Raw genomic sequence first — 25,725 nt, forward strand, 5'->3', positions numbered from 1 at the left:
TCCATTTCACCAGTCCCCTTTGCTCACAGTTCAGGATTGATTGTCCTCCAGCGTAGTTCGGATTCAGGGTCTTTCAACTTCTCGACACACTTTAGGAGCCGAGGCTTGACGCTCATTTTGCTCTTCTTCTAGTTTGTTTCTCTGTCCACCACCTACCATCCTTACCATCCTACTATTTTAAGATCTTCATTTGCACTCCTTGCTTTTAAAAAATTTTTTTGGGGGGGAGGGGGATTATGTTTCGGATGGGTTCTTATCCAGGCTCCTTGCTCCTTGTGTCCTTCTTCCACTTCAGCCATCCTTGGTGAGTATTCAGAGTTCCTTGCTTTGTATACAGGCAGATGGGACACAACTGTGCAGAAGCAAGGACTTTTGTACCTTGCTCTCAGCAGTCACCATCCCCTTTCTCTTGAATGTTTATGATGCTTTTAGGTTGAAATCTGAGCTCACTGAGAGGCAGATCCACAGATTCCTTTTGAACTCCAAAAGCCCAAACCACTGCTTGGATAAACCAGCAGGAGACCCAGGGAAGTTACTTGCAACCAATCTGGGGCATCACTTTCAATTTGCAAGATGAGATAATTGATGAAGTGGGGACCCCCTGTCTGAAGGATCCCAAGCTATGCAGCACTCATCTTTAATATCTTTCCATTCTAAAAATTAGCCTAACCTAAACAAGCAGAAGTCATCAATTCAGCGGCAACCGTCCAAAATTCGTTTAACAGCTTTGGCAATGTCAATTTCATATGAACCTGTTGAAATCATAGCTTCTTGGGTTGGATTGGCACAAACCTAAGGGCCAGGTAAGATGGATAAAGGGGCTAAGTAAGACACTTCAAGAGAGACACATTTGACATGTGGCTGCATCTTTTAGTAGCAGAGTTTTGACTTGCTAACATCTTTTATTTGGCTTTCTATAGGAGCCAATAAAACTTGATCATTCTGAAAGAAATTGGCATGCATTTCAGTTGACTTTGCTGCTGTGTTTTCTATGATTTTGTTCTATGGCCTAAAAATGGTAATAAGGGGTAAGATTTTGTTCTGTGGGGCTCAGAAAATACAGGATTTGTGCAATTTTTGTAGTTTCTTGTAGAAACTATTTTAAAAAAATCATTCTGGAAAAGGATGTTGGAGAAATGATGACCTGTGTTCATAAGAGATTAGGCATTTTAAAAGGCCTATGTTTGCTGGTGTTGGTCTTTGCAGGTTTTGTGGTCACACTAATATTATCATTAGGCAGAATTAACTCAACAATAAAGGTTCCCCCCAATCCCTCATCATCACTTGGTTTTAATTAACATCCTCATATAGAGGGGTCCCAGTGAAACAACATTGTCTGAGCAAGTTCTGTGTTTGATGAACTCTGTGCTTACCATACTATTAGTCAGTTAGGTTTTTGCAGCTTGTTGAAAGTGTGGCAACTCAGTGTATTCCAATTTACAGCATGCTATGTCCCTTCAGAGCTTAGCTTAACTGAGATCCCACTACATAGCAAATGTAAAAATAATCAGATAACGGTGAATGAGGAGTGGCCAAAGGACCTAGTGTCTCCTCACAAAGACCAAGAGCAGGAACAGGAAAAACCTAACCTTGTTCTAATATAGAGGTAAGTTTGGGATCCAGTCCATAACTCATAGTAGTTTCATAGCCCAATCCTATCCACACTTTCCTGGGAGTAAGCCCCATTGACTCAAATGGGACTGACTTCTGAGTAGATATGCATAGGATTGGGCTGTCAGATGGCTGAACAAGTGCCTCATGCTTCTGCTTTACCAAAGGAGAGTTCACATGGGGAATACTGTATACAGATGCTGAATCCTTAGCTTGAATCGAGCATTTTCGTCATCTAGGTTCTCCTTTGGGTGTTACACAGAAGCAAAAAAGGTGCAAGCACAAGTCATTCAGCCATCCGGTTGTGAGCGCTTGCTGAAAAATAGGAAACTGCTTATGGTCAAGTTAAAGTGGAGGTATTATTATTAACAGTATTTATATACCGCTTTTCAACTAAAAGTTCACAAAGCGGTTTACAGAGAAAAATCAAACAACTAAATGGCTCCCTGTCCCAAAAGGGCTCACAATCTAAAAAGATGCAAAAGAATACAAGCAGACAGCCACTAGAAAAGACACTGCTGGGGTGAGATGGGCCAGTTACTCTCCCCTTGCTAAAAAAAAAAATAATTTTTTTTATAGGTATAATTATGGTATAATTATGGTTGGAGGTATAATTATGATTGGAAGAGTGTCTGCCTTGAGGTTAAATTTTTTAAAAAAAACTCCCTTTCCTGCCCTCTATGGAGAGATTTCAGGAGGAGAGAAAAAAAAGGAATTTTTTCTACCATCCTCAGTCTTTTCCCTCCAGTGAGACCTAAACTGTGGCACAAAGCTCCTGTTCTAGGTTGGGTGGAGCCCTGAACAGAAGAATCAAGGACTTCTTGCCACAAAATCTTGCAGGTCCATATTCATTTCTCCTAACAGCAAACTTAGTGGTCCAGTTGATACTTCATGTACCAAAATGGGACCACGTACAGACATGGTAGTTTCTTTTATGTACCTGGGAGATATCTGTGTATGCAAGAAAAAAATTAGCTCATAAATTAAAGGAAAAAGAAAGTTACCACCACCACCACCCCCAAAATTCCCAATGAGGATTGACCTCCATGAGTCATGCAATGCTGAGAGAAGCTGTGTTGTGTTCACCTGAAAAAAATAAGAATAAAAAGGAAAACCAGGAGAGGCTGGTGGAGTATCTAAGAGCATACTATATACTAGAGGGAGACTGGAACCCCCACCTTGCAAATGCAGGATGCCTTACACTTTTAAGAACCTTGGTCACTGGGAAGCAAAAAAAGCCTGGAGAATTAATCAGGATTAAAGGAATAATGATCCAAAGTATCAAAATGCTCTGATTCAAATTAATCACTAACCAAAAAACTGTCTAAACTCAGATGGGGCAGAGCCTCTATAGTTTAAAATATCTGAACGGTGAAATCTGAGGTTCTAAAGTGTACTTTCCTTGATCGCAATTTTCTCCCCAAGAATTCCATAAAATCTTTCATAACCGCAGGGAAGGAGAGACAAAAATACTTCTCTCTTCTGTACAACACAGTACAGGTTCAGGACTAGATAAGCAACTTCCTACTGATGTAGCCCCAAACCTAAGCTGCCCCACAGGGCCATTGCAATAGCTGTCTGAGAGACAAGGATGGCAAAAGATAGCAGAAAGCTATTTATCGAGCCCTATAATTCAGCAGTCTGGCATGATTGTGTATGGAGAGGGAGAGACATTTCCAAAACATTTCCTTATTGTCTCCCCCATGATTTCATGTGGGTCCCCAACTTACATAATATATTCCCCATTAAAGTAAGATGCAAAAGTCATAATAGCGTACATGAACAAGTTCAAATCTTGCCAGTATTGCTGAAGGCACCGATACAGTGAAATTGATTTCCACTTCAATTGCTCATGTTTCTTATTGCTTGACAGAAAGCCAGAAATGCAGAATATGTGCTAGCTTTGAGGATAACCTGAAGGGGATGCTCATTCTGTAAGTTCTCAGTTGTGCCACTAAGTGGAAGGGACCTATGTGAGCTTGTGCCTCGCTGTCTTAGATGGCAAACCTATGACATGCATAGCAAAGTGGTCACACCACAACATTTTGGGTGAGACGCTGGCATTCACCAACATCAGTTTGGTAGTGAGAGAACTGGAATGGTTCCAGTCTATCATTTTTCAAGGAGTGATTCCTACTGTTGGAACCAAGGGTTGTGTCTGATTACCCCTATGACTGTGTCTCTGTGCTGTGTTCATGCACATTTCATGTGCTTTGTTTATGCACATAGCATGCCCAGCCAAAGTGATATATTTCATGAGGCTGGTAGGAAATAAGCTGTGTGGCCCCTTCACACAACACGCTGATACATATATCTAGTTCTAGGAATCACTAAGGCATTATACTATTCCATGTCTTACCCCCAAATGCTAGTTTCCTTCAAGAACTTTGATGAAGAGATGAAATGATAATTGGGTATTTGATAGTCTAGGAAGCAATGAAGTTCACTTTTAGAAGCAAAGCCTCTTTTGCCGTAAAGAAGCAATTAATGTGGACAGACATCCTTGCACGGATTTACAATCAGAATGACCTATATTATGTGGCACTAGTAGTCACAAGCCTTCAATGGAACCAGTAATTTCCCCCCTAACACTGAGGCTTAGATTATCAGGTTGGGAGACTGCAGCCGGCTCGCTCAGTTGTAGGTGATGACAGAATTTGAAATCACCTTTGCTTTTCCCTTCAGTTTATCCTTAAGAGGGCCATTTCCACACGGCCATGCTTATTTATAAATGTAACTGATCCAACGCCTCACGCAACCGGAAAACTTGAATTTGTGTGTTCCCTTTTTTCTCCTTCCCCTGTCCTCCTCTTTTCCTGTGAATAAAGATAAAGTTAGTCCATCAAAAAGCAATCACTTCTGCAGGCATTTGACAGAAGTACTCCAGCAAAAGTTGGAAGGCATTTTCACACCAGTATCCACCAAGCTAATATTTCCTAAAGTCTGGGTGTGACTTATGAATAAAGGTCCTTCATTTTAAGCTCATGATGATAATGGTGATGATGCTGGTGGAATGGAATCTTAACTGATAAAAATTATGAGGCAAAGTGCAAGGATGAGTAATGAAACCTGAGAGATTTCACTGGGAAAACAATCTCAGAAAAAGCATCCTTTGGTTTAGGCAGACTTGGGTATTAGGGTAGTTGCTCTTGCTCTTTACTTTTTCCCCATAGTCCATTTGCCATTGCAATATAGAATACTTTCAGGACTAATGTTATCTGGTCCTCATCCAGCTCTGGTATCCTCCCTTGAATGTGACTAGTGGTCATGAATGGAGATGTACCTTCACCAGATGCATTTCCAAGTACCTGAAAACCTAATGAGCATCAAGGTGGGGATGTAGATTTCCTCTGGATGTGATGATGTTTTCTGCCTTGTTTATGGTGTGGCAATTGCCCCCTGCTAACTGGGGCACAGAGGCTCCATTTGTAGTGGTGTATGTGTGTGTGCTTCTTATCCAGTATCGAGCAGGGGGACAGCAACTGACCCTATTCAGCCCAGCAGTAGCATCTCTCCCAATGGCTGTTTGCTACCTAGTGCCTCCTTGGTGTCTTTTTAAAATTAAGATTGTAGACCCCTTTGGGGCAGGGACTCATCTTTTCATTTGTTTTGCTGTGTAACTCATCGTGTGAACTTCTCTGTTTAAAAGCCTTTTACAAACATTTTTAACAATAAGGATAAGAACTATGTTTTCTGGATCCATTCCTGACATCTTTACTTATCCTTCCAAGCACAGCCACATTTTTAAAAAGCCTATTGCTCATCCAGAAACATATCAGAAGAATCCAGTTGTTGGTTACTAAAGAACCACAGACCATGGCAACATCACATATTTTATTAACAACTTTCTGTATTAGAAGCAGATACTTACCAAGACCAGAGGCCAACTCTGTTGTATAGAGAGTATATAATAATATACTAAATAATAATATACTAAAAGTATACTGAAGTATACTTCGATATACATGATCGAACCCAGGGCATCAAACTTGTTTCGTACAGCAGGCCAAATAGCATTCATGGCGCCTGCTAAGGGCCAAAAGTGATGCCATTAAGCAGGTGATGACCAGAAATAAGCATGTTTTTCTCACTTAGTAACTCATTAGCTCAGAGGTTCCCAAAGTATGCATCACAATGTGTTTCTGGGAGCATCATGGGATGTGCACTGGCTGAGCTTCTTGTTAGTGCAAGCACAACATGCTGGATCGCTGCATAAAGGTGTCGAGCTGCAGGCAGGGCTCTCTGTGGTGCTGTAGAAGGGCCCTCTTGCAGAAGGTTCCTCCCACCCTCCCTGCACCTTTTAATGCTATTTTTGAGGGCTTTTCAGCAGATCCTGGAAGTAAGTGGCAATGATGTCATCACGACAGTGTGTTGTTGTGTCATCACAGTGTACTTCCGGGTCCTGAGCTTGATGCGGGTGTTGTGTACCAAGTGAGTTTGGGAAGTGCTGCATTCGGTGCAGATGACAGAAGATAAAATATGAGAGCCCTGATCATGTTTTACAGCTATGGGGGAGCCCAATTAGCAAGCAGGCCACCCCTTCAGCAGGGCCACTTCTGCTGAGGTGTCGTTTAACAACTTAGCAGCTCAGAGGTGCCTGGGCTCTACCAAGTGATGCCTTTTGAGGCACTTTGCTCCAGAGTGCTCTGCCAAGAACTTTGTTTGGCAGAAGCAGTGCTGTTGAAAGGGTGGCCCACATGATAAATAGGCTCTCCCAGAGCTTTGGCAGCTTCTCCCTTTCTGACCCTTTTTTTCTCCAATCAGATGCAAATATTTGACCATATGCAACAATGTTTGATCAGAGAATGAATTAAAGCAGGGAGAGTTAAGTCTGATGAGCCCTCGATCATAGCCAGCGATACAATGGGTACTGGCACATGTAATTAGAACATGAGAGAGACATTGCTTAGGCAGAATGAGTGGTCGGTGGCTGAACAGAAATGGTGCAGAGGAATTCCAGACATTCCCGTTGCTTCTCGCCATTGATGAACTCTTCTCTTCCTTCCAGGTCAGTGAATAATTTCCTGATGACTGGTCCCAAGGTAAGTTAATTCCCTTTGATCTGTGATTCTGATTCCAGTCAACTCAGATCAGATGGAGGTAGTTTGTCTCTGAATTTCTTGGTTTGCTGAAGGTTGGATGGGCTTGTGTGCTAAATCAGAAGTGCAAGAAGAAAACAACAACAAAAGCTACACTTCTATCCCACCCTTCTCCTAAATTGTTCAGGGCAGTGGTTTCTCCTTTTTAATCTCCCAACAAACCTGTGAGACATTGGGCTGTGAAACAGTGCCCTGTCCAAAGCCACCCAGTGAAATTGACAGCTGAAGAGGATTTGATCCCGAGCCTTTTTGGTTCAGACCCCACTCCTCCAGGACACCCTGGCTAGTAGCTTAAACAATAGACTCCCTGTCACTCCTGGGCTGTGCGTAACCCAGTTAGTGTTAGGATCACCAACATTTTTACTGGCTCCTGTGTTTTTTGGTGCAATTTGATCTGTAGGTGTTAGCTGAAAGTGTCACCTGTTAAGATAACAGCCCTCTAAATCACTTCATCTATATGTTTGTTGAGAGGCCAACTAAAGACTAGCATGTTCAAAGCAAGGAGGTCAATTCACAATTGTATTGTTCAGAGGAGGAATCCCACACTGTCCTCCTTACCAGCTACTCACAATGATTTCATGGCCTATTATAATCTCTGTTATGGCTGGGAGAGTGGTGGCACCAGGGGAAAAAAAGAGACAAAGTTGATGGCAAAGTGCATTTCTGGGGGGAAGAGACAGAACATTTCCAAAATAAAAATCTCATTGTATTTTACATTAATGGGATGCTCCTTCCCCTATCACAAATAGGAGATAGGATAGGGCCTTCAGCTTCTTTGAATTCCCTTTGTTCCTTGGGTTTCTGCATGCCTGATTTATATTTGCAGCAAAACATGGCAGTATGGGATGCATGTATATCATGTCTGCTGCATCATGTGGTGGGAGGCAGTCACGGCGACATCCTCAAGGTAAGGGAACATTTATTCCCTTATCTTGGATCTGCACTGTGGCTGCATCGGTGCTGGAAAGCTGGATAGGATTGGGCCCTAATTTACTCGTATATATCCTGGAGTCTGAAAATCTGGTCATTGGTACAGACTTCAAATATCCCTGGGATTGATCCATGTCTTTGATTATTCTGGGGTTTGCCCCTCCCTCCTGCTGATAGTCCATTTACCATCTGTTGGCTCTACCTGTCTGTGCACAGGGACTACTCAGGGACTTGTAGTTCTCATTGTTCAGAAGTGGCTTTTTTCTGTTCAAACAGTATTTCTGATTGGCTCCAGCAAACCTCCCAAGACTTTACAAGACATCTCATATAGATATTGAAAAATAAGCTACATAAGCACCCTCGGTCATGATCTACAATTTAGTGTCCATTTTTTTCCTCTTGCTACTGAGCTGGCAGCTTGGATGAGGCTTCCACGGTAGAGATGCCAACCCTCCAGGCAGGACCAGCCCATTTATGAGACTAAGTGAAGGTGTTGCCTCAGGCAGCAATTAGTCAGGGGGCTGCCCAACTCAGGCAGCAACACTCGCCTCCACTGTGCATCCTCAAAACCTGTCATATTACCAGGTAAGGGGGCATTTGGTGCTTTGTCTCACGTGCCAGGAGATCTTGAGTCAGCTCCAGGGTTGGCCTGAAGGCTTTGGGAATCAGCATCAAACTCCAGGTGATGCCCAAGACCTCCTGGCACCTGAAGTGTGGTGCCAAATGCTGCCCCTCCCCTTCCTGGAGAAGTGTCAGACTGCTCCTCCTGCTCCCTAGACTGAAAGAGGAAGAGAGGGACAAGGTGGGAGAGGAAGTGTGGAGGAGAGCCAACGGGTGGGTAGGGTATCTCTGAGGCAAAGGGGAGGAGGGACTGGTGAGTGGGCAGATGGAAGTGGGCACCCTCCACCAATTTGCCACCTGGGGTGACCAGTCATGGATGGGCTGGCTTTGAGGTGACAACTGAAAGCAATCCTGGAGATTCTAACAGAGCCTTCAGGAATTTCTGACATGAAGAGCCCAATCCTTCCCCCCCCCCCATGCCTGATGCAGCCAAGGAAGCCTCCAAATGCACAAAATATAGGACCGCACTTATGTAAGTGTGTTTCGAAGTCTGACACATGAGTGAAGAAGGAAGGGAACCAGAAGTGCCTAAAAGGTTATTTTCTGCATGGATAGGGGATTTTTAAGACTGCAGCACCCATTTCCCTGAAGGAAGCACCATTTGTCAGGGATGCTTCAGGCACAGGGTATCCTCCAAGACAATTATTTAGAGTCAAACCACATATTCATTGAAATACGCACTTCTCACCAGAAGTGCCTCATTTGTCTCAAAAAAAACATTTCAGGGTAGGGGGGATCCCAGTGTGTGGGAAGAGAGGGTTAACAATTTCACCTTGTGCCATTTTCCCACTGAAAATCCTTGCCGAAGTGACAATATGCCCCTAAGTAGCTATTCAAGGAACTAGCTGAGGACCAGGATCGCCCTCCCTCCCTCCCTCCCTCCCTTACCCCCCATAATTGTTTTTTGAGAGAAAGATGCATCCAGTTGAAAGCATGCCTATTTAGAATGTGTTCCCATGAAAAAGTGATTGGCAAGACCCCCTCTAACTTTATTCTACTGTATGTCATGATGTAACATTTTCCTTTTCGTAAGAAGATTTGTGGAGGCTCTGGGGGGGGGGGGAGGGAGCCATTTTGGACTGGAAAAGTCACCTGCATTTTGAAATATGAAGTAACATGTTAAATGAAAACAAGTCATATGGTACATTAAAGATGGGCAGCGCAATCCTAAATTGTGCTGGAACAGACAAGCTGGCGGGCCTGCGCTGTATCCAGCACAAGTTTCGGGCTGCCTGAGGCTCAGCTTGAGACAAGGGGAAACTTTTCCCCTTACCCCAGGGACAGTCACAGCAGCCCCAATGGGGCTACTCAGATCTGTGCCACCAAAATCGGTGGTGCAAATCCAAGCAGCCCAAGACTGCACCAGGCCACCTGGGAATGTGGCTAGGATCTGGCATAAGTGCCAGTTCCTGGCCCTGCCTCCCACTCCCTGCCCAACCATCCCTGGGAATGCCTGCTGCCTGCCCTCCCCCTGTCCCAAAACACCTCCTCCCTGCCCTCCCCACAAACCCCTCAGACCCCTGCGCCAGCTGAGCTCGGCTGATGCAAACTCACCTGTTCCCAGGGCCTGCGTTGACCCAGGGAGACTGGCACACGAATGTGCGCCAGCTTATCTCCCCAAAGAGTGGTGCGAAAGTGCTTTATGGCACTTTTGTGACACTCTTCAGCCAGTGTAAGGGACTTGCACCAGCCGAAGGGGTGCTTAGGATTGCGACCTAAGGGCCCAATCCTAATCAACTTTCCAGCACTTAACCCTGGTGTAATGCCTGGTGAAGCCCTGAAGTAAGTGAACAAACATTCCCTTGCGATAAGGAAGCCTCTGTGACTCCCCCCTCCCCAGAATGCAGCACACACCCTGTTGGCATTGCAGAATCAGAGTTAGAAGGTTGGACAGGATTGGGCCGTAACGTTTATTAAGTAGAAACTGACATCAGAATACAGTAGACCTGTTTGTCTGTTTAAGCTGTAAAATGCATCAGCATGGTTGCTTTTCTGGCACATTTTTTAATGCTCCACAGATATTCCTCTCTAAAGACTGCATTGTAAATGGTCTTCTGAAGTAAAAAGAAGGAAAGAAAGAGGAAAAGGGAACTTGCAGATGGACCACACACAGATGGGTGGACCCTTAAAGAAAGCCTACATAAAAGTCTAGGTCCACTTGACAAGGTGTTGCTGGGAAGAGGGAGGAAGTGGATTAAGAGGCTGGGATAAAACATGATTCAAGCGGGAGGTCAGCAAGCGGCACAAACACTGTCTGAGAGGCTCTGAAGTTTCTGTCTCGTCTGGAGACTGAACTGGCTGCATTATCTGCACACGTGGCATGAGAGCCCAGTCAGGAAAAAGCTCAATTCAAAGCCAGGACCCTTTCTGTGCCCTTCAAATTTCTGCAAGGCAAGAAATGACAGAGCCATTCAAGACATGCATCTGCGAAGGAGCCACCACTGTCCATCTCCAGTCAGTCTGTGGAAGATCTTAAGCTGATTGGCCTAACAGTGACAAACACAGGGGGGGAAAGTAGTGGTGGCTTGGCAACTGAGAAGTCCTCCCAAACCCTTCAGCTTGGTTCCCTTGATGATAGATACATTAGCAGGTGGAGACTGCATGCGCAAGGGATATGCTCTTGAGGATTTCAAGAATGGGTCATATAGTGAACCTACCAAAGACCTAGCAGAGAGTGCTTTAGGAGGCTCTCGTTTTAGTACTTAATTTTAAAAGCATATGGGCACAATCCTAACCAGGTCTACTCAGAAGAAAGTCCTATTTTGTTCAGTGGGGTTTACTCTCAGGAAAGTGTGGTTAGGATTGCAGCCTACACCTTCTGGATTTCTAATTGCATGTCATATGGGGAAGACATCACTAAATGATTAACAGCCCAGTCCTATTTAGGATTGCGTGGAAGGCTTTATGGCAATGGAAAAGAGTTCTGCTGTTGTAAAATTGTTGCTGAGCACAGCCATTAGAGGTGTCAGTGCCACAGCTGCACTGACAGATCCTGTGGGGGTGGAAGACTGGGCAAAACTGGGTGGAGAGGGGAGAGGAATGGGGGCAGGGAGGCAGCAGGGGATGGATATAGTGGCAATGGTGCATGCCGAATCCTTTCCTCACTTTGAACAACCTCCCCACCCCTTTCCAGAGCATGCCTTTTGTGGCACAGCTGCAAAAAGGGTAGGACTGGGCTCCAAGAGTATTTCATGGAGTGGCAGGGGTTTGGATGTCTGGCAAGTAGAGTTTCCAGCTAACACTTGATGTTCCTGTCAAACTTTCTTAAAGGGAACAGTGGCACCACTATGTTATCAGCATTGGTCCTGATGGGAAATAAATAAGGAGAATAATGTAAGATGGATGACACTGTGGTTGATTGGTTTATATCACAATGAACTGACAGCAGAACTGGCAAATTCTATTGAGGTATGCCATGTAGAAAGAGAAGTTGAGGCAAGGGGGGCTCTGAAATGATTCTGGTTCGATGACCATGTACCCAATATGGTGCAGTTGTAACATTTGGGGTCACTGAGATAAAATGATTGGAGAGGACCAGAAACAAACTTCTTCACACATAACATATTTCACTGTCAAAAGATGGACTTTTTCCAAGGACTAGATAAAGTCATGGAGAAGTCTCGGTCAACTGGTGACTGTCAGCTGAGATAACTAAATGGATCCTTCACGTTCAGAGGCATGATGCTGCTGGGCAAAAGGGCATAGGATAGTCATCACCATGATGCCTTGCTTGTGAACCTCTAGAGGAAGCCAGCCAGCCAGCCAGCCAGCTATTGGAGGCAGAAGGCTAGCATAGAAGGACTTTGGTCTGATCTTATCCTCTGGTTTTTCTATGACAGACCAAGAACGAACTCCTAAAGGTAAGGTTTGAAAAACAGGTTTAGTCATTTCTGTATGTCTGCTCTCTGTCTGAAAGTGCCTCCGTTATCCATGCCATCTTCCTTTTGCAGGCATATCTCATCTACTCCAGCAGCGTTGCAGCTGGTGCACAGAGTGGTATTGAAGAATGCAAGTTCCAGTTTGCTTGGGATCGCTGGAACTGTCCCGAGAGAGCTTTGCAACTCTCCAGCCATGGAGGCCTGCGCAGTGGTAAGGAAAGGCCAGTGATCACAGAGGAGCCTGCTTTTGCCAGTGTATGCTGCGCATAGCCAGAGGTGTAACAAATGGCCCCGGAGCGCGGGCAGTGACATCACATTGTTACATGATATCACTTTCAGATTCATCAGGAGAAGGAGGAGGTGCTGGTGGTGGCCACTTTGTGATGTGGCTGCCACCCAGGTTCCTTCTCCTGTGGGCATAGCCCCATGGCAACCTCATTGTGAAGTGGCCTCAGTCAGCACCTCCTCCTTCCCCAGAGAACTTGCCAGGAAGTCATGGAGGAGGAAGCACTGGCAGAGAAAAATAATTGTGCCCCCCTTGGCACAGGGCCGAGGGCAGGTGCTCCTCAGACTCTGCCCTAGTTATGCTTGTGGGCACAGCCTATATGGAAACTCAGCTAAACAAATAAGGAACTCAGCTGATAGAATGTCATTGGCTGGTTGTTCTTTGGTCTCCTCAGAATGTGTCTTTTGAAAAACATGCCACAATGTTTCTTTAGTTCTACAAATGTAAAGATCCTTCCCCATTACACATCTGTCATAGTGAAGAGAAAGGGAGGGTGAAGACTAACAAATTAGCTGGCCAGCTGCAATTTAGCTTGATAGCATGGCCAAGTAGATTAGTACGTCTGGCTTTAGGCAATATGGCTGTCTGGTTCTACAGTAACTGGATGTGGCCTCCTCAGTTTGAGGTGACTTCTCAGCAGAACCGAAGATGAAGCGGGAACTGCCACCCAGATGGCCAAAGAAGCCCTGCTAGTGTAAGAGCAGGATTCAAAGAGCAATTTGGATCTACTTGGAAGTAGAGAGACTTCTTGTTTCCACCCATCTTTGGAGGAAGAATCAGCTAGGCAGGAGGGCTGGGGAACTGGGCACAGCTGAGAGGAGGGAGATATAAAAGTCAGGCCATTCCTGTGCTGAGGAGGGGGTGGGGGGGAAGAGGCTGGCAGAAAGCTCCATGGCGGGTTTGGCTCAGTGAAGCTGCTCGTAAGAGAAGAGCAAGAGCACTTGGTTGACCCAGCTCCCTCTGCCCTCAGGAAGCGCGAGATGCAGGGTGACCAGATGTCATAACCGCATAAGAGGAAAAGGTACCCCAGAATGTAGGACATCCAAGAAAAATGTAGAACATGACCAAATAAAAGCTAAAAACATTCATATACTGATTTCATGTGGTTAATATATCATGTAGTTAAGTAATATAGTGTTTAAATTACTTATTATGAAATTTAAAATTATATAAATTTATTAATTGCAAGAAGGCTATGCACTGCCTGCAAGGGCCTGCTCACAGGGAAAAGGAGGACGTTTGAGTTCTTTTCCAGAGCGCAAGGCTAAAAAACAGGACATGTCCTGGAGAAAGGGGACATCTGGTCACCCTGGTGAGGTGCTACTGGGAAAGGGACTACTTCAGAGGTTGTGGCCACTGGAAGCAGAACAACTCTGGTAACACAGGCCTACAAAACTGAGGGTCAGAAAAGTTTTCCCCAAACTTTATGGTGGTTTGATATGAATTTGGGGTGCTGATTCCAAAAATGGCATTCGTTTTGCCCTGTCACGACTAGTTTTGGTGATGTAGTATAGCCTCTTTAGTGAACGGTTCAAGCAGCTTTCTCATGAGGAAGCCATGGTGCAGGCTTCCTCATTAGGAAGCTGCTTGAGCCATTCACTAAAGAGGCTATGATGCCATGTCTCCCAAACTAGCTGTGATAGGGCAAAACGGATGCCATTGTTGCAATCAGCACCCCAAATATACCCAGGAATTGGTGTAACGTTTAAGAAAGCAAAATGTGTCTTGGCCTCTGTAATTAGAAGGGAAGCCCCCTCAGTCTGGTGTAGACTGACAAAGGGAATGAATGTGGGGAGGCAGAGATTCCTTCCTGACACTAAAGATCCCAGCATCATAAGCTTTCAAATATGAACACTGTTGCTCAAAAGAAAGTCCAGGGCCAAGGCCCAGACTATATGTCATCTGGTTGTTTTTCCTGATTGATTTTTCTGTTAATACAAAGCAGCTGTGGATGGCTTCAGGCTGAGCAGAAAGAGTTCTGTGAAGAAGCTGTTTAATCCTCTCCTTGTCAGTCCACCCAAAACCTCTCCCTCCCCTCCACTTGCCATTTCCCACCAGTCAACTTGAAGCTACTAATACCTGCTTTGCATTTAAAAAACACAAACACGGTTTGGTCCTGGGTAACTTATGAATGGTAAGCTATTGTTTCTGTTTATGGAGAAAACCCTGCAGCTCAGTGTTGAGACAAGGCAACGCTCCATAAAACAAATCCAATGAAACATCAGTTGTCAAAGGAAGAGCAAAGTTCGGTTCAATGATAGGAAATTGTTCACATGTTGGTCACATAAATTATGATACATCAAACAGTGACATCATTTCACTTCAGTTAGCTCAGTTATCTTCCAGCTCAATTATTCTGCCCAGTGAAGCGACCTGCTTTGAACCTCCTGCACAAAAGCGTCTCTAAGCTGAATGTTGAGTGGTTGTCGCATTCTGCCTTGTACCTTCCTTAGCAATCCGCTTGTGTCTTTTGCCTGACAGCAAACCGAGAAACAGCTTTTGTCCATGCTATCAGCTCTGCTGGGGTTATGTACACACTGACACGCAACTGCAGCCTCGGGGACTTTGACAATTGCGGATGTGATGACTCCCGCAATGGACAACTTGGTAAGGAGCATTCTTTCTTCTTTTTTCAGAATGGAGGTACACAAGTGTTATTTTTACATCAGCTCACCCTCTCCCCCCTGAACACAGATAAATAAGCACTTGCAACTATTCTTTAGCAAGGGGGGAGAGACCATCACAGCCATGGCCATCAGCATAGCTGTCTCGTCTGCCAACCAGGGCAGTGACTCCTGGTGTGACCCCACCACACAGCTGCAAAAGTAATTGGTGATGATGTGATGACATCACCACCAATTACTTTTGGGTAAGCAGCTGCTAACTCAGCTGCTTTTTTGCTGTGCTCAACTTTTGCATGATCTTCTGGGATGGAACCCGCGGCAGCCTGCCCCCACTAGCTACACCACTGGCCATGGCATTTGGTGCCCAGCTCCACATTCACACCTTGGGGTAACCCTTTCGGAGTGCTATGACGAGTCAGTGATCTGGAAGGCATGAAGTATATTTTCCAAAAGTGAGCAGAGCAGCATGAGGCTTACAAGTTCTTTCAACTGCTTCTCTTACCCTTAGAGTAATTGTGTCTGAGTCTCTTCAGCCACCTTCCTCATTAATGAATCAGTTCACACTATTTTGCTGCCCTGGGAAAAAAAATGAATAATCTTGCCTCTGTTGCTGTATGCAATCTAAAAACCATGTCCTGCATGGATTTTTACCTGTTTCTTTTTCCTGTTCCATCAAGGGAGAGTCGCAATGGGAAGCAACTTCCATGCTGTTCATTTATATGGAATGAGACAAATCATATTGTTTATTGATTATATGCGTATACACCTTTCAGCCAGAAATGGATTGGGGGGGTGGGGGGGTTCCAACTGCCTCCTGTCTTTTGGGCTGACCTGGTCTGTATGATAACTTCTGCTTTATATCTATACCGTACTAAAGTTGTTCCTCGCATTATTTTACTTATATGATTTTTTTTCCTTTCCCCACCTTGCAAGAGAAGGCTTCCCCACATCCCCTTGCCATGGAGAAGGGACTGTGGCAGATACTTATTTGATGACAATGCTCCAGCCAGTAGTGTCTGACTAGCAGGAAAGCACTCATTTCTTGAATTCTGAACTTGGATGCTTAGAATTACTGCTAAATATTCCAATGATAACTAAACTGCATTTAACAAGCAACTTGTCACCACTTCAGATTATAATCTCAACATTATATGATTCCATGATTATAATTCATTTACAGGATGACTCCCTGTCATTTCTTTGAACTGGCATATCTTTCCACAGGAGGACAAGGATGGCTGTGGGGAGGCTGCAGTGACAATGTGGGCTTTGGGGAAGCCATTTCCAAGCAGTTTGTGGACGCACTTGAGACTGGGCAGGATGCCAGAGCAGCAATGAACTTGCATAACAATGAGGCTGGCAGAAAGGTGAGGCCTCTATGAAAAGTCAGTAGAAGCAGGAGATGGACTAGACCTCTTTGGTTTCCTTCTTTATCCTCTTTACAGCAAGGCATTGTGCTCTTTTATAACCTGCTTTTCAACCCCAGAGAACATCACAAAGGTGTCTAACCACCATTGACAATATTGTCCCTACACTTTCTGCATTTATCTGTCCATGCAGTCTTTCCAAATCTCTTTGATGGCATGAGTAGAAAAAGTACTATTGGAAAGCTGATAGGGAGGGTCATATTGGGAAACTTGCAAACTTTCATCCAACAGTATCTTTGTGACTGCCATTACACTGATTCTCACTCTCGTCTGAGTCCTACTTGCATGCTTAGCAACTACCTTCTCACTAAGGCAAGGATCACAGATTTCCATATTTGACCAACCCTGGAATCAAAAGGTGAGAGAATATGGGCATAGAGAAGTGAACAGCAAACCAAACCATATATATATATTCCCATTATTTAAAATTTATTTAATTTCAGCCCATTTCAGGTGGGTCCCCATTCATTTCAATATTGTATTTTTCATATATAAGACTTGATGCTACCGTGGGATGTGACTACATTTGGGGAAATGATACAGACCTGTATAATAATAATAATAATAATAATAATAATAATAATAATAATAATAATAAACAGTATTTATATACCGCTTTTCAACTAAAAGTTCACAAAGCGGTTTACAGAGAAAAAAATCAAATAACTAAATGGCTCCCTGTCCCAAAAGGGCTCACAATCTAAAAATATGCAAAAGAATACCAGCAGACAGCCACCAGAACAGACACTGCTGGGGTGAGATGGGCCAGTTACTCTCCCCCTGCTAAAAAAAGAGGAGCACCCACTTGAAAAAGTGCCTCTTACCCAATCAGCAGGGACTTGTACTTTTAACTTGTACTTTTACAAGCTTGTACTTTTAACAAGCTACTATGTTTATTCTTTTAACAATGATAATCAATGGGACTTACTCCTGGGTAAGTGCGGGTAGGATTGCAGCCTAGGATTTTTAAAAATTTTCCTGCTTGATGATGTCACTTCCGGTCATGACAACACTTCCGATAGGCCCTTACAGATTCTCATTCTAAAAGTGAGTCCCAGTGCTAAATGTGTGAGAACCACTGCCTATGTGATAACTGCCTATGTCTTCAAAAAAGAATAATTCATGCTGGAGAAGGAGCAAGAGGAGCAATTAAGAATGATTGCAAGAATGAAGAACTATCATTCTTTATAAGAATAGATTAAAAGAAGCTGGCATGTCAAGTTCAGAAAAATTGAGATGGGGACTTGTTTTGTACATTATGTAGCTGGTATTGTCAGTTGCTGCTGAAAGCTAGTTCTGCATGGAGAGAGTTCTGTGTGTCTTACATATTACGTGTAAGTGGGCAACCATATGGATCATGCCTCTGAAAGTCTCCAAGAAGTGGTTGTGGCAGCAAGGAAGCTGGTGCGTTAAGGTTGGATAGTTTCCACCCAGTTGGCCAAAACCACATGGTAAGCTGCTTACATACATTATGGCAATAACACATAAACCATTTTTGTGGCAACCACAGCACCCACCTGGTGAGCAAAGTGGACCTCAAAGGTTTGTGCTATAAACTCTGTGCATTTAACATTACATCACAATAGAATGGGAAAGGTATTGAAGTTAATCAAAATGGTGGGTTCAGGAATTAATCATTTTGGGGCTGATGTTTCATAAAGCAGAAATCAAATTGCTGACTGTTAATGGGGAAATTTTAGTTTTAGGTAGGTAGTGTAACTTCAAAAGGAGGAACATCCTGATCATCTGGGTTCATTGTGTGACATTCACTCTGTCTTTTTTGTCATCTCTAGGCAGTGAAAGGGACCATGAAAAGGACTTGCAAATGCCATGGGGTATCGGGCAGCTGCACCACCCAGACCTGTTGGTTACAACTGCCTGAGTTTCGAGAAGTGGGGACATACCTGAAGGAGAAGTACCACAAAGCACTGAAAGTCGACTTGCTCCAAGGAGCAGGCAACAGTGCCGCAAGCCGGGGGGCCATTGCCGAGACCTTCAGCTCCATCTCCAAGAAGGAGCTGGTCCATCTGGAAGACTCACCTGACTACTGCTTGGAGAACAAGACTTTGGGCCTCCTCGGCACTGAAGGCAGGGAGTGCTTGAAGAGAGGTAAAGCCCTGAGCAAGTGGGAGAAGCGGAGCTGCCAGCGCTTGTGTGGGGACTGTGGGCTGGCAGTGGAGGAGCGGCGAGCTGAGATGGTGTCCAGCTGCAACTGCAAGTTCCACTGGTGTTGTGCCGTCCGTTGCGAGCAGTGTCGCAAGCGTGTCACCAAATATTACTGCGTTCACAAGGAGAAGAGGGAGCGTAACGGGGGCAGCGCAGCCTCTCGCAAACTCAGAAGGAAGCAGCCCTAATACCTTGATTAATTCATAACAACTTCTTACCCTCTCACCACTTCCCACCCTTCTCTTCACTTCATTTTTCTTTTTTTCCATGTGTATAGATAACCCTGAGGATGGAAGGTTCTGTTCTATATAGTATTTAAATTAGCACCATGTCTCCAGTTTGGGGTGCCAAGATGGAAGACGTTCACCATAGTACCAGCAAAGATGAAGTCATCTCGAGTGTTGTGGAGTGAATTTGGTTTAAACCAAGATTCCCCCCCCCCCCCGCGCATGAAAACACCACTGTCCTCTTAGTTGGGTTTTCTAAGAAACCAACCTACCTTTATCAGAAATTATTAAACTCATTTTAGGGACACTTGCCAACCTCTCAGGCTTAGTGTGCGGATACTCAGTAAGGGAAACCCAAGGTTTAGAGGTAGTTAGGCCATGTTTTCATAGAGGAGGAATCCCAGGCATGTTCTTGCTCTGCAGCCTTACCTGTTCTCTCAGGGTGCGTATCATGACCTTTGACCTCCATATAACAGTGCAGGCCTGGGATCAGGACCATGTAGCTGTTCCCAGAACCTGATGTGACAAGAGCACCACCACTCTTTTTTTTTTTTTTAACCAGGGGCTTTCCTTCACTATGATCTCTGCTTCAGAATCTGATTTGTCCTGTGATTGTATAAGCAGACTGGGGACTGAAGTGGATTAAAGAGTTTCATTTCAGGGCCCCTGGCTGAGTTAAGAGACTTCCTAGGAGAGGGCGTCCTTGAACTCTGAAACAATCTTCCAAGATTTTCCAGGGTCAGGACAAACAGGAAGTAGGGAAAGCAACCCTGCATTCTAAAGCAGGGAATGGGAACGAAGAATTTGTAACTAGAACAGAACATAATTTTTAAGGGGAAGATGGAGGAGTGGAAAGGAGGGCAAGGGAATTTTGGGGGGAGGATTAGAAAATGTGTGTTTTATTTTGAGCGGTCTATGATGGAAATACACTTCCACACACACTTCCTGTATTTTTCTAAAAAGAAAAACATCTTCATTTTTGGGCCATGTTTATGTACCAAAAAATTTGATGTGGGTAGCCCAATTCTACCTAACTCCCTGTGCAACAATGCAGCAGAGCCAACATGGTGAGGAGAGTTTTAGCATGTTGAGGCCTCTTCAGGAGAAGCCTTGCTGCCGCCATGGATAAAATCAGACCTGTGTCAGCAATATTGCCCTCCTCCTCTCCCCTGTTGCCTCCCCCTTCCACCAACACTCTCTCAACCCATGTGACATCTTACTGGTGGCAGTGGGCATTCACTGTCCATTGTCATCATGCAGACCTGGCTGCTCATCACTTGTAGCTTTGCATTTGCCCATTATGTTTGTTCTGATGGCATAAATGGCCCTTAGAATTGGGTCATAAATCTTTGACTATATTTTATTTCTCAGAGCAAGAAGGGGCTTTGATGGGGATTTTGTAAAGTCAATCCACATTTGTTACTCATTTGATTTGAGGATGAAGACATCTTCTGTCAAGGTTGCGCTGAAGTGGAGGAACTCACATTTTCTTGGCATTTGAATCTCAGTTCTTTTTCACTTTGAAAATGCAATTCCCCCCCCCCCCACACACACACCAATGCATCACTGCTTTTGCAATTGTTATGGGGGTCCATATGTCGCCTGGATCTTTCCAGTGACATCACTAGTGAATCGGACAAAAAGCTCATGTCAGTTTGTGAATTTTTATTTGTAAAATTGTTTTCTTAAAGACCAAGTACCCTGTCCCCTCTGTATGCAACCTTTTCTCGTCTTCGGTTATTCCATCCTTCTGCCAATCACTTCCTTGCTGGGTACATGCTCCCTAGATATACTTATCCTTCCAGCCCATTCACAAAGAGGCATGGTTATGCCCTCACACCAAGACTTCCCCACATCTAGTCTATCTAATGTGAGGATATGTTATTTCACTATTGGGGCTAGTAAACATGTACTTTTGTATGGACAATCTCATTTTTATCATTTGGAAAGGCCCGCAGTTAAAAGAAAGTGAATTAAGGGGAGACTAATTCTGTTTGTCCTCTGCCCTGGAAAATGTTATGGGGGAGAAAAATTTGCCCACTGAAACATTCTCACCCCCCCCCAAACATTATATTTCTGAAAGAAATCATATTGTAAGGAGAAAAGGTTTGATCTGAAACTGTTGAACAAATTGTTAAAAGTGATGTTGGTGATTTTCAATGCTTTGCTAACATTTGGAGTGTATTATGATAAGAACTGCAAGAATTTTTCTTTAAGCAGTTCATCCCTTCTTGGCGTAGATGTGAAGGGTACCTTCTGTGAGAGTCTTTGAGTGGAATCCTCTGCCTCTTTGATCACTTCTCCAGCTCTCAACAGTGCAGTGCAGTGTGAATAAGGGTTTTAGAGGCTCTGACTTGAAGATTTCAGGGTGCCATTTGACCTTCTTAATCAGCTGCTGTCTCAAACACGGTGATTTAGGGATCCCATGACTCACTCTCTCATGCTTCTATGGCACATCTGGAGCATCCATTCTTGCCTTTCGTAATGTGTATTCTTTCCCATATCAGTTCTCCTTCCTTAATATCTCCCAGAATTATGCTACAGAAACTATGAAATTCTACATACTTCTGTGCAATTATGCTACAGAAAAAGTCCTCAGTTTGTTCCTAGGATCTGATCACAGGAACATTATCCTCAGGAGTCTGTGTTCACCAAGCTTTAAGGAGAACAAAGTGAGAGATGTCTAGGACATATGCATATATGCAGGCTATGGGTCTAATGGCCAATTCACACAGGCTTGTATTTGTGGTATTTTCAAATCAGCTTTGCAGAGAAGAGATCTTCTGAGCAGTTTGTTATGGGAAGACTGCTAAGTTGCTTGAGCGATGGGGTGTGCAAAATCACAGCCTGAGCTTTAAGCTGAACCGTTCATGTGTCTGCCTCATCATTACTGCATATGTTGAGCCCATCTAGGGAGGAAGTAGGTCTCCAAGCAGGCTTGTAACCAGTGCAAGATTTGAGTTTCCAATCTCACATCAAATATTATAGTGATGGCAGATGGGCGGACAGAGAAGTTTATTTCCTATGTCCAGTCATTCTAGGGCCAGATGAAATTACGCTACTAAAATCCCTTTCTTGTTCTCCCTAATGCTACTTACAAAAACCATCCTCTTGTATGGAATGAATAACATCAATACAGTATTTAATTATGTTGTAAATAGGAGAGTTAAGCACTTTGAAGTTTTATTTATTTGCACAGTTAACTGTGATATATACATAACTGTTTGCCCAACTAGATTGTATATCTTTACTAGACATAGCAAAAACTTTATAACTGTGGGTGGAAGACTTTTTCTTTTGCTCTTTGCTGTGCAATGGTATATACAACAGAACTTCTGTCATTGTACGTAGGGAATTTCCCATGTGACGTGGCATACAGAGAAAGGTAGTCTCTCAGAGCATTAATTAATTGCAACTTTTGCTGCTAATTTTCAAAATTAGAATGGTCCTAACCCAAGCTAGCTAGCCAGTAGACATCTAGCTTGTAAGCCAATAGTTAATAAACTGACAGCCAATTTTAAGGTGTCTTAGCAGTTTATTTATTTTGATTTCAGCCACTGCATCCTGAAGGATCAAGGAGGGTAAGGAATCTGGAGATATTTTAAAGCAGAACCAGAGTTATTGGGGAAAGTCTGAATTTACACAAGGAGGCCCATCCATGAAATTCTTCCATGACTATTGGTTCTCTTATAAGCACATCCACATGGTAAAATATTGGGTGAAATATAAATACAACATGGTATTGGGTGAAATCCTTTTATGGAAAATAAGCAATATTGTATTGCTGTTTTACCAGATAAAAGTACATTTCGAAGGATAAGTAATGCTAGGAATATTACAGGTATTTCTTACCCTTTTGGTGAGTGTTCCCTCTTCAAACAAAATAATGTAGGTTCACCCTGAGGCTTGGGCTTGGGCTTCAGCAAAATGGCAACTCTTTCGCATGACAGTGTGCTACTGGAAATTTGCTTAGGTCTGGGCTGTAATAGCAGCCACTGTTCCTCACCCCCTGTTAAGTCTGCCAAGATCTATCCAGATGGGGGGTCATGACATAGGAGGATCTCCAGAAGAGTGCTTTGCCTATGGCCATCTTCGATCTTGATCCAGCCTTGCCTACACTCATTACAGCAGTGTACTGTTGTGATAATTTGTTTGAAAGCAGCTAAAGTTAAGGAACTGTCATAGGAGGCAGCTAAAGTTCCATAGGAGGCAGCTAAAGTTAAGGGACTGTCATTCTTCCCTAGGCCTTTACTTTCATTATTGAATTATATACAATGTTGGCAAAGTAAACACAGGGTGGCCTCAAACAAATGAACAAGGGGACTGTTCAGATGCCATCCAATCCCATGTGTAAAAAGACATGAATGCTCAGAATGCATATATTGCCTGGTTCACCTGTATTCCCTGGTAAATCTTCCTCATTGCATGCTGTTTTTGGTTTTGGTTTGTCTTTCATTTTCATCCAAACCACTCCCCTACACATGTTGCAGCACAAATAAGGGGGCGGTTTTGAACTTTCACCACCACAAGTTTAGGATGACTTATTGGGAAACAAGGGAAGCGAGCAGGAGCCCACACCATGAGCACATATGCCTTTTAATGCATAGGTCTGGTGGCTGACGAAAGTACTGTCCAAATTAGCCCAAAGTGATTATTTTATTATTCAGGGTAAAACTGCTAAACACCCCTTCATGCACACGTTTTCAAACACAGCTTTAAAGCCTCAGTTTTAAAAGGATCCCACTAGAACCTTACTGCTGGACAATAGGACACAGGGCTGGTGTCAGAGGCTGACTATGTCGGATGTTAACAGAGGGGCCCAGAGCTCCTACCAGCCTACCCTGAAGCCTCCCAACACATCAGACAGTGGTGATGCAGGTCATTCACTGAGACCACCGTGGCAGGGTCACATGGATGAGGGAGATGTGAGGTCTGTGCTTCTCTTTCTCATATACCCTCTGAATTTCTTGTATTTCCTCAGGTATTTCCTAGGTGGCTAGGAGCTGTTTGGCAAAGGGGTAGATGCTCCACTTGGAAAGGAGAAGATCTCAAAATGGGTGTCCTTCCCAACCCAGCATCCTGTTAAAGTGGGAACTCCAATTGCCAGGTGCCCTTAGCATGAAAGCTGGCTACTAGATGAGCAGCACAGAAAGCCAACCAACATGACTGACCCTACTCCTCTGAATCCAGGCAGTGGTGATCCTGGCACAGATGCTGCCAGGGGCCACAACTGCAAATTGCCACCTCCCCACCAACCAGGCTGCCCCTCCCCCCATGATCCTGTCTGCTGCCTCCTGTCCGGATGCCTTCGGAGAGCCGGAGCAGCTACACATAACCTCCCAGACCCTCAGAAGGCCTTATAAGGCCTTGTTCATTCATCTGAAAACTGGAAGTGAAGTTTTTATGCCCTTAGAAGGCTTTCTGAAGGCATTAAAACTTCACTTCCAGTTTCCCTGAGAAACCAGAAGTGTCATTTTTTGACCTTCCAAAGGCTCTACAATGCCTTCTGAGAGTCAATGAGGCTGTTAGTGGCCTTTCTGGCTCTCTAAATGCCTTTGGACAGAAGGAAGCGGCCAGGATCAGGGGAGTGGCATGGCTGGGGGGGCTGTGCTACCCCTCCAGATGTGCTGCCCGGGGTCACTTGACCCTGTGGACAACCCCCCAAGTATGCCACTGAATCCAGGATTGCCCAGTGTAGTGCTAGCCCTGAGCTACTCTCAGGGAGTGGGGGGGGGGGGAATAGTTCTTTAGTCTGATAATAACAACTGGGCAAGTGACTTGTAAAAATAACAAAAGATTATTTTAAAAAGAAAAAAAAATGGGCAAAGGCTGAAAAGGGAAAAACAGGCACTTGGAATTACAGTATACCAGTGGTTCTCACACATTTAGCACAGGGACCCACTTTTTAGAATGAGAATCTGTCAGGACCCACCGGAAGTGACATCATCAAGCAGGAACATTTTTAACAATCCTAGGCTGCAATCCTGCCCGCACTTACCCAGGAGTAAATCCCATTGACTATCATTGTTAAAAGAATATACATAGTAGCTTGTTAACAGTACAGGTCTGTAACATTTCCCCAAATGCAGTCACAGACCAGGGTAGTATCAGGTCTAATATATTAAAATAAAATATTGAAATGAATGGGAACCCACCTGAAATCAGCTCGTGACCCACCTAGTGAGTCCCAACCCATAGTTTGAGAAAAACGGCAGTATACCAAACCAGATCTCAATTTTAGAGAAAATTGTAGGCAACCTTCAGTCTCGAAAGAATATGGTATCGCGCTCTGAGTGGTGGTTCTGGAACAGCGTCTAGTGTGGCTGAAAAGGCCAATTCGGGAGTGACAATCCCTTCCACACTGGGAGCAAGTGCAGTCTGTCCCTGGTCTGTCTCCCTGGCTATGGGCCTTCCTTCTTTGCCTCTTAGCCTCAGACTGTTGGCCAAGTGACTCTTCAAACTGGGAAAGGCCATGCTGCACAGACTGCCTCCAAGTGGGCCGCTCAGAGGCCAAGGTTTAGAGAAAATTAGTTCTTAGAATTATGAACGTTAGAAGTATTAGAATTAGAATTAAAAAAACCTGACACAACTACTCTAGACATGGGTGCGTATGATTATTGAAATATGTTTTAAATTACCTTGTTGGCTTTGATATAATCAGGCACTCAGTAATTCCTTTTAAAGAAAAATACAGCCTGTGTGGTTTCTGGCACTAAAATATATCTTTTGGTTTTTCATGCTTACAAGAAATTGAATTGGTTTGGATAATACTTATTGTTTTGAACAAACCCCATGCAACTAAGATGCATGCTCAAAGCATGTGCACATGTGTTGGCCTTTCCTCTTGTCCCATGGG

At 44.1% G+C, this 25,725-nt stretch overlaps 1 protein-coding gene across 1 annotated transcript; it reads left to right on the top strand.

Moving 5' to 3' along the window:
• Nucleotides 1-236: 236 nt before the first annotated feature.
• WNT8B (Wnt family member 8B) lies at nt 237-18,830 on the top strand. The gene is made up of 6 exons (XM_066620358.1): nt 237-304; nt 6,620-6,653; nt 12,212-12,350; nt 14,907-15,032; nt 16,274-16,416; nt 18,270-18,830. Exons 1-6 carry the CDS (start codon nt 237-239, stop codon nt 18,828-18,830), a joined length of 1,071 nt encoding a protein of 356 aa, XP_066476455.1.
• Nucleotides 18,831-25,725: the final 6,895 nt, after the last annotated feature.

Source organism: Tiliqua scincoides, chromosome 3 (assembly GCF_035046505.1).
Source record: "Tiliqua scincoides isolate rTilSci1 chromosome 3, rTilSci1.hap2, whole genome shotgun sequence".
Lineage (NCBI taxonomy): Eukaryota > Metazoa > Chordata > Lepidosauria > Squamata > Scincidae > Tiliqua > Tiliqua scincoides.

Bases quoted from the DNA above. Each gene is read 5' to 3' on its own strand.
- WNT8B (XM_066620358.1), top strand. From the start codon at position 237: ATGTTTCGGATGGGTTCTTATCCAGGCTCCTTGCTCCTTGTGTCCTTC. The intron at 6,654-12,211 runs GTAAGTTAATTC...TTCCTTTTGCAG, and splicing joins TCCTGATGACTGGTCCCAAG to GCATATCTCATCTACTCCAG. The intron at 15,033-16,273 runs GTAAGGAGCATT...ATCTTTCCACAG, and splicing joins CTCCCGCAATGGACAACTTG to GAGGACAAGGATGGCTGTGG.